A 9,796-nucleotide genomic window follows, 5' to 3' on the forward strand; every position below is an offset into this window, starting at 1 on the left:
GGTTGGGTTACTACCCAGAAGGTTGGATTAAACATTTAACCCAACCGCTGGGTCAAAACAGCCCAATTGCTGGGTTTGTCCCTATTTTACCCAGCACTGGGTTGTATTTAACCCAGCTTTTTTTAGAGTGCATATTCAATAGTTACGCCGTACCTAACACATTTTTTATTTTTTACAAAGTAGTACATAGTTAAACACCCCTAATAAAAAGTGGGACAATTTTTTTTTTCTCCTGCACTGAAATCTACTTCAGTAGCACTTACATACACCAAGTGTTGCAGTTGTATTCCTTTCTATATTCTGAAGGTTTTTACAGAAGGGTTTGTTTATATACCATTCACCTGATTTATATAACATTTTATTCCTGAATAAAACATGGCGATTTATTTTTTTTCTGGCAGTTGACAGTATTTTCTGATATAAAAATAAAAAGAGAATCCAAAATCCTCTCTGTAAAAATCTTTAATGTGTCAACAAAATTCAAAAAAGATTTTTGAACCTGGCTTTACCCAATGTTCAGATTTATGTTCTGGAAATATTTGCAAATTAGTACATATTTGAATAGAAAATGCCTCATTTGCGGAAAACTCTTAATGTACTGTGATTAACCAACTGAGGAAGTATGGCAATATCTATTTGTTAGAGATATCTATTAGTTTTTACCCTATTCACCTGTAGTGTCTTGCCTTGAAACCAGTTTGAAAAGTTACTATTGGAATTCTATTTTTTTTTTTTTGTTATTATATGCTAGTGGCACAGAAACTGCACACTTCATCTTTACAGTTCCAGCTGTTGTCAAGAGGTCTTTCATCTTTTTACCTCAATCTCCTCAGTGAGGTTTGCCACTGGAATGCCAGAGCCGTTTGTTTTGGAGAGGGACAAACCGGCCACAATGCTATGAATGGTCTGACCTTCAATCCATGGATCAATGTTAAAAAGTGTCATCTGTGAAAAGTGGACATGTATGCATATTGCATTATAAGATACATGTGTAAAGCATATATAACATTAGTACAGCATAAAATAAAATGTATAGTATTCTATCTATGTTATTGAAAAAAAAAGAGGTCCAAACAGGGGCGACTATAATTTCAACTAGGAAGTTGAACATGAAGTGATGGGGATCAGAGGAATATTTCTTGCTTTCAGAGCAAAAGGTCACAAGTTTGAATCTTTTTTGACCAAATGTTTTTGAATTTAAAATGGTTTAAAATTGCTTCCTCTATGCTCTTAACTTCATAAAACTTGCCGTCTGGTTGTCACTCTCATGGACTTTTAGTTTGTTTTCCTTCTTCATGTTTCCCTTGACCTAGTTTTCCCTTGTGTCTGATTAGTTCATTCTGTTCACCTGTGTCTAGTTAATTATCTTTATTTGCCTGTGTATTTAAGTTCCTGTCTGTTCAGATGTTCAGTGTTTGTCGGATCTCGTCTATATCTTCCCCTTGTGGATTTCCCTTCTACGTGGATATTAAAGATTATTTTACCTTCATCGTATTCGTGAGTGTTTTGAGTGCACCTGAATGTGACACTGGTATAGTCACATTAACCTAACATATCTGCTATCAAACACATTTCTTACCTATGAAACTTATTTCAACTTCATATGAAATGCATGACATGAAATGTGTGTAATATATCACAATAAATGAAACCACTTATTCAAATTATTCTGTTTATACGTTAACTCGAACTCTCCCGCCATCTAGTTTTAAAATGCATCACAAGGTCTCGCCACCCAGGGTCACATGAACATAAACAATATAATTACTTCCTTGAAGTGACCATCACCGGTGAAAAGCTGTTGTATGTTTGTAATAAATTCATCATTATGATGTTTTTATCTTCAAACTCTTGCTTCCTGTTAAAATATGAATCCTATATCCATAATATTTATTTCTCCAGTGAAAAAGTCCAAAACAATTATAAACAAATGTGTCGATGGATTTTGATGCAAAAGGACAACAGACAATGGACTTCTTCACTGGAGAAAGTGTTATTATAGATTATGAACATGTATTTAGGCTAGTTTAAAGATAAATACATTAATGATGGATTTGTTTCCAAGAAACACACAGCTTTTCTCTTCATAAGACATTAATTGTTGGACTGGAGTGGATTATTGTGATGTTTTTATCAGCTGTTTGGACTCTCATTCTGACGGCACCCATTCACTGCAGAGGATCTATTAGTGAGCAAGTGATGTAATGCTACATTTTTCAAAATCTGTTCCGATGAGGAAACAAACTCATCTATATCTAATGGCCGAAGCCTGAATAAATGTTCAGAAAACTATTCCTTTAATGTAATAAAATGTAAACATTTCTAATGACTAGTAAGGGCTAGATTCAGAATGAAATATTATTATAAATCTAACTCTTGTTGCTATTCCTTAAAAAATAGGGTGCAGGTCAGATAAATGATCTAATTTGATTTTGTATTATTGATGTTTTTTCGGCTAGTAGTGACTAAAAAACACCCACTTTCACATCCACTGGCTCATCAACAGGCAATATATCAGAGCCCAGATTCGGAAGCTTGAATCCAGCTGAACTGTTCTCAACGCTGAAGGGCTCTTTCTGGAGGTTAGTTGTCGATATCCTTACACACACAAAAAAATTCAAAACACAAAATGTTCTCAATGACCTGTTTTATGTTCACTGATCGTATAGCAATTAATTGAATTCTGAGTGTCCTACCTGTTGACGTAAATATTGACATTAGGAGAGGTGATGATGGTGGGCTCCAGATCAGGTGTTTTATTTGTGAGCAGGAATGTCTGCACAGAGTCCACCGCAGTGAGCAAATAACCAGAGATGTCGCTCTGAAAGGCAGTGAGAACATCAGCAGATTTCCTGATATAGTTAACTGTGTTTTGGAACATAATAGCTGGTTTATAACTGGTCATTAGCTGGTGCAAGATGCTAAACCATCTTGGACAAGCAACAAACCAGCTACCTTGTCATATCAGTTTAGCTAAAAAAGTTATACTTTTCTCTAATTTATTACAGCCAGATTTATTAGTTTTTCTCAAATTAAATAAAATGTAAAGTTCAAACCTTAAATTTAGTTTTAAGATATTAATCAAAAATATTTCTTTCTTCACAATATTTCTTTACAAAGACGAAAACATTCATAAAAAGTAAAAAGATTTATTTATTATAGTGACCATAGCATACTTGATCAATATATTTTCTTTAGATATTAAGTCAAAATGTTACTTAATGTAGGTAAATGTAACAATTTTTTGCTTAATTTCACCATAATCAAAAGCTAAATGAGCTATAATATGCAAGTAGAATTTTCACTTACGATAAAACTTCAAACATGCTGTAAATGCGTAATTTAGTTTACCTACTATAAATAAACACAACTTCGAAAGACCTTAATGCTTATTGTGATGTCTTTTTAAAATGTGCATTAAAATATCTGTAACATAGTAAAAAAAACAAAATCATAAAACCCACTATTTCTGCAGTCAGTAAAGCTAGCCAAGTTCAGCACATCCACACTCGAAACGAAAATACTGTTTAAACAAAATTGTTTCTTTTAATTGTTATTATGGGGAGTGTTACTACTTTAGACGAACTGAACAAAATTTCCGATTAGGCTAATATTTAAAAAAAAGCACTTTAAATAAATGAGATGGTTGTATTACTTTTTTATCTGTTTTCTTGGAAAATGGTCATTTATCAATCAGCCAATAACCACCAGATTATTTTTCAGAAAAAGTTACCTCTTTGTCCTTATCAAACGCAGCGAGAATGTGACTCGAGGACGCAACGAGGAGGTTGGCTATTTCAGTTCGTGCAGCAATGTTATCCAGATTGATGGAGTTGAGGGATTTACTCAGAATATCTAGTACACAACCAGCATTCTCCTGTGAAAGAAAAGTGCCTCATGAGCCGTTATGCAGCAGTAGTGTTGAGCACATACTGTATATAATGATGTGTTTGGCCACAGAATACTACCTGAGCATTAACATTCACTTTGTCCTTATCTTCAGTGATTTTTGTCAAAACACTAGCAAAGGCCAGCACTTCTGTGGGCTGCTGGAGTGGCTCTTCTAAAGTTGCACATATATCTGAAAGAAGCCCCTCTCTGAACTGCAAGTGGGAAATGGATGCTAAGGATTAGATATTACATACATGATGTGTGTGTAATTATTTACAACACAAATGCAAATTAAGTATGCAAATTTTTTCATCTTTTTTACCTCTTCTGTGTCATCTGCTCCGCCAAGAAGACTTAATTCATTATCGATGGAGTTCTTGAGCTGATTCTTGTCCATCTTTATCCAGGAATATTCAATGGTTTTCTCCACATCATAAGTTGTGCCACTTTGTTTACCTAAACCATACAAAAATAGTTATTAGATGCACTTTATTCATAGTTGTGATACAATAGCTTCTATAATCATAAAATGTGAAAACAACGCACAAAACACCACTACGATGATGTCCTTCTTGAAAGATCTAATCCTTTTGGCTTTGATTTCCAAATCGTTTGTATTTTGCCTGTCTTGTAGTCTCAGCACCTTTTTGTTTAAGCAGTCTTTCTTAAAATTGCCTTTCTAGAAACAGAACAATGTCAAAATTATTACAAAACATATGAGAAGCATCTGTATATCATGCCAAAAATGTAAAACAGTATCAAACTTTTATTCTGTATATAGTAAGATTGAAAATAAAATCATTGCATGCATTTGAAACTGACTGGGCTTACTGTGTTTTTGTTCAATTTACTGCCATCTTCCACATACCAGAGCGTGTTTGGACAGTTATTATTTAGACTCAGTTCGATTTTCTCACGATTAACAATTGAACCACAATCTGGGCAGCTGGGAAGTACAGATACAAACAGATCCACTTTCTTTATATTATCCATCCAACACAAGATATGAAACCCTCAGCAAGTTTAAAAAAATAATAATTTCAGGGTTTAATGTAATGGAAAATAAAGGTCACAAAAATTTGTCTTACTTGATCGCAAAACTGCCTGGACTCGCTGGACCAGAATAACAAATCCATTTTTCACCTGGCTCCTCCCTTTTAGCCCTTTTGTGAGTGTCCTGTCTCAAAGTTAAAGAGTCCTTCTAGAAAAGGTTTAGAAAAGCAGCATTTAGGTAACAATTTTTGGAATAAAGTGTTCTGTTTCCACAAGTAAAATGACTGATGAAAAGAACAGCTGAAACCAGCATAAGCTGGTTGTCTGGGTTTAGCTGGTTTAAACTGTTGAAGCTGGTCTCCGAGCCCCAAGCTAGTGTTCAGATGGTTTTAGCTGGTCTCCCAGCCTGACCCTCTAACACTGTAAAAAATGATTGTGATTTTAACAGTAAAAGACTGTAAAAATGCTACAGTAAAAACCTGTTAACTAGTTAACAGTAAGTTTCCATACTATAGTCGGTAAATAAATGTAATTACATTTAATGTAATTTTACAGTAAAATACTGTTAAAAAATACGTTTTTTGGAAGTGAAAAAGAAAAAGTCATTGTATAATTTACAGTGACAAACCGTAAATTGACACTCCCAGAATTCCCTGCATGACACTTCGTATTTGATGTTTTTTTGTTGTTGTTGTTGTTGAAATAACATGTTTCTTAGTTTTTTTCTTATCAGTTGTGTACATTAGGGTTTAATCTTACATCTAATGTTGTTAAATTAATGTTTATTGCATTATTTCAGTATCATGTGTGTCACCATGATGGGGTTTAGTGTTTGTGTGAATGACACTGTGCACCTTCTATATATAAGTATTGCCCTCCTCAGCTCATAGAAAAGCTGTTTGTGATGAGCTTTGGTTCATCATGTGACTTTCTCATCACCACCAGTTTTTGGTGTTATCAGTGCATTACAATGGTTCAAAACAGATATTAGTACTTCAATATGTTGGTTTATTAACATTACATCAGTTAATGAAATACAGTATTTTATTGTCAATTTAAGTTAAGTCTGTAAAACCTAAAATGTTGCTACCATATTTTTTACGGTGAAGTTCTGGCAACCACAGCTGCCGGTATTTTACTGTAAATGTCAATGATTTTTTTTGACAGTGAAGGAAGTGGTCAAAACCCCTTCTAAAACTAGCCTGCTAAACCAACTTTTACCAGCTTAGCTGGTTTCAGCTATTGTTTTTTCCAGCAGGGAAATGAATAAATAAAATAATGAGAATCCCTGAAACTACTACATCGTTTTTGAGACAAGAGTCTGTGCGGGATTTTCAATAAATGTTGTAACTGGTAAAAAAAAACTAAAAATAAATGCCATTTGCTGGTTCAACTTTTTCAGTACCTGAATGCCTAAATGTTACTGAAAACATATCTTGTCATGATAGAGGAAAAGTGTTATCACAAAATCATTTTTGCCCTCTTTAAAGTGAATAAATAAAAGTACAAAGTCAAAACTGAAAAATCAATTTGATCACCTCAACAAAAGAATCGTCACCACCATCTGCAGATCTTTCCACGATAACACAAGAGGGTTCTGCATTATGGAAAACATACATTGTTTGATGAAAATATAGATTATTTAGTGAAAGGAACCATAGCAGTGTGTTCTCTATCCACCTTATTTTTAACATGTGGCCATTCGTAACTTGAATGTGTGCTGTGATTTGCTTTCAGTGATTTCATCTGCTTGCTTGATATGCAAACTAGTATTTGTTATCATTTTAATTTATTACCATAATCATAAACACACTGGTTTGTAGTGCAATAGTTACCTTTAATTGAACTTTGTTATTTTTCGAGTTGTTTACTTATAGAAGCTAATGAATCAAAAGTCTCGAACATTCACAGAAATTGCTTACTTCCCCATTGCAAAATACGTTGGATCAATATAAATCAACTCTTACTGTCTTTGCAGTGGTATTCCACCAACAGGTAACTTCCCAGCGCAGGACACGGCTCTCCAAAAGATGATCCATCTGCCACAGCCGTGCAAAACTGCTGTCCGTTACAGAGCTCTTGGAGGACAACAACAAACCTCATCATTGCTATTCATTACTGCAGACAGTCAAAACAGCATTACTGAGGTATAGCAAAAGAACAGATGCAGAAATTCTCAATGCTCTTCAAACACTCAGCACTTTCACAGCAACAGTAACATTAAAGCAGTAGATGAACAGAATTGTCCTCACAAAGAGATTTTCTGAATCCTCTGTAAATATTTAAAATATGCTCACAATTCTTCTGCCCAATTATGAGACTTTTTCAGGTCCATTAGTGCCTATTGAATACTACTGTATATGTATATCAATACATTGTTCATTTTGTTTTCCTGCTTTACATCTGTTGCAGCCTGCTGTAATTTTAAACCTCAGCTTTGGTAGGAGCCCTATATATTCAGTTTAAAAAAAAAAACAAGCTCACTGAAGCTCTGTTTACATATTAGATTTTATATTGTTTGCTCTGCATTCATATTAAAAGAAAGAAGTCAGAAAAAGAGCATCAATTCACAAGCACCACACAAAAGCATTTTCTGTCCTCTTCAGGTGGAGACATTAAGACTCATTAGTGGTTTTCATTCTCGGATTACCTACTGCATGCACTTAAAACCCTGTAAAAAATGATTGTTGCTGATTAATGGTGGTACTTTACAGGTCAAAAGTATAGAATCATTTTTTTTTAAAGAAGTCTATTATGCTCACCTGCATTCATTTGATTAATAATACAGTAAAAAAGTAATATTGTGAAATATTATTACAATTTTTTAAATAACTATTACATTTTAATATATATTTAAAATGCAATTTAATTCTGTGATGCAAAGCTGAATTTTCAGCAGCCATTAATTCTCAAGATCCTCCATAGATTTTAATATGCTGATTTGCTATGTTGAACTTTTATGCAGAAAGCATGATACATTGTGCAGAACACTTTGATTTATAGAAAGGTCAAAAGAACCGCACTTATTTGAAATGGAAATCTTTTGTAGTATCAAGTAATCTTAAAGAAGTATATTCTTAAAGTTTTAGTTTAAAACTTAAAGTATTAATGCCATATCATTTACTGTACAAAATATATTTTAATAGATAACAGTTCATTTAAATTACTGTTTGTACTATATTTTGATTAAATAAATGCAGCCTTGGTGAGCATAAGAAACTTTGTTCAAAAACTATTTAAAAATATATATTATTCCAAATATTCCAATTTTTTTTATCAAATACCATGGTGCTAGAAAAAACATAACAACTAGCTCTTTTTGTTTTATTTCGTGTTTAGTGTCGGCCAGTACCTGCTACTACATCCAGCACACTGATCCAGCTGCACTGCTCCAGTGAAGCTGTGAGAGATCTTGAGATGTTGCTCCTGCAGTAATGTGGCGTCTTCCTGCCAAAGTAGCTCTCATCAACCTCTATCACCTGATCTAAGTCACAGTGCAGGATAGTGCTGTCCATACAGGACAGAGAGTGTCCCAATTCTACAAAAAAGATAAAAAGGATAACTATTAACTGTCATTTTTAAAATGATATATATCATGTTTTCTCATAAAAGTGCCTTTAAACTGTTCAAATGAAAATTCTTTTTATTTTTACTTTTATTTCTTAGGCATACAATGGACATACCACAGATCTCTCTAAAATGGAGTTGCATTGTTTTCTGCCACTGTAAAAAGTGCCTTTTTTATTGGTGCAGCTCAATATAATTATGCTTATTCAATGCTTGTCTTTTTTAAAAATTGGAATAAAACCAGTGAGCATGCTAAAATATGAAAATACTTCTACGTAATTATATAAAAATACTATATAAGACTCACCAAACTCACAAATGAAGTAGAATTCCTGACTACAGTTGCTTGTTGTCTTCCAGTGAAATCCAGAGTCTGTGTTGATGTAGCCACAGCCAGTATCCAGCATCGACTCACTGAGCCAGTTTGAGTAAATCACATCTGAACCATCTAACCAGATCAAGCCGCCTGAGGACAGAAAAGTTAACGCAGGTAAAATGATTTCTTTTTTAGATTAATATATATATTACGCCTAACGAGGAGAATAACAACGTGCAGTAAACGGTAAAACTGTTTGCACTACAAACCTGTGGGTTCATAATTAAGATAATACATTAAAATAATATGATAAGACACACCAGTTTTCGATATCAAGCAGCAAAATGAACTGTTTTGTACAGCTAAATATAGCTGGATGCGGATGAGACCGGAAGCAAGACCCATAGATTTTACAAATGGCTGCGCCCATTTTTACGGCAAGAAAAAGGTGGATATGGTGTTAAAAAAATGACAGCGGATAAGAGCTCCTATTCTCTGTTTTTATTTAAGCTCCATTAGATGAGGCATGTTCGGAACATTCTCTTGCAGTTTACCGTTGCTGTCAGGAACTATTTTTTAGCAGAAGGACAGCATTTAACAAACTTGCTTCAAAAAAGTAACATTTCAATACATACATTTTTGGTTTTAATATTTTTTATTGTGTGGTAACCATTTTATAAAAGCAGTAAGGTACTCGAGGCCGTGCTGTATCGTGAATAAATCACGGCTGAAGGGGTGACAACGCCGTTCAGCCATGATTTATTCATGATACAGCATGGACTCTTGTACCTTATTGCTTACATTATATATATATATATATATATATATATATATATTATGTGTGGAAAAATAAGCTGGCCTACTATCATGTACACATAATAATATAGGACTAAATTTAAGATTCATGTTTTGCTTTGTTTTGTTTTGTTTTTTTTCTGCACTTAAAAATCATGGCATTTATTATTAACTATTTGAATATATTTGATTGTAATTATATAATAAAAACGTATTTTCAAAATGAATTTATTC

The 9,796-nt window shown here is 33.5% G+C and overlaps 1 protein-coding gene across 1 annotated transcript in view; it reads right to left on the reverse strand.

The window, feature by feature from the left end:
- Nucleotides 1–9,796, reverse strand: part of LOC107659109 (polycystic kidney disease protein 1-like 2) — a 31,536-nt gene that overhangs the window by 17,180 nt on the left and 4,560 nt on the right. Inside the window, 13 exon segments of the mRNA XM_074186901.1 lie at nt 820–945; nt 2,481–2,598; nt 2,697–2,821; nt 3,734–3,877; nt 3,969–4,103; nt 4,214–4,347; nt 4,438–4,570; nt 4,723–4,837; nt 4,980–5,092; nt 6,423–6,481; nt 6,825–6,962; nt 8,237–8,422; nt 8,759–8,917. Of these exon segments, the coding sequence (XP_074043002.1) occupies nt 820–945; nt 2,481–2,598; nt 2,697–2,821; nt 3,734–3,877; nt 3,969–4,103; nt 4,214–4,347; nt 4,438–4,570; nt 4,723–4,837; nt 4,980–5,092; nt 6,423–6,481; nt 6,825–6,962; nt 8,237–8,422; nt 8,759–8,917 (1,685 nt within the window).

Source organism: Sinocyclocheilus anshuiensis, unplaced genomic scaffold (genome assembly GCF_001515605.1).
Source record: "Sinocyclocheilus anshuiensis isolate Anshui unplaced genomic scaffold, SAMN03320099.WGS_v1.1 scaffold87, whole genome shotgun sequence".
Lineage (NCBI taxonomy): Eukaryota > Metazoa > Chordata > Actinopteri > Cypriniformes > Cyprinidae > Sinocyclocheilus > Sinocyclocheilus anshuiensis.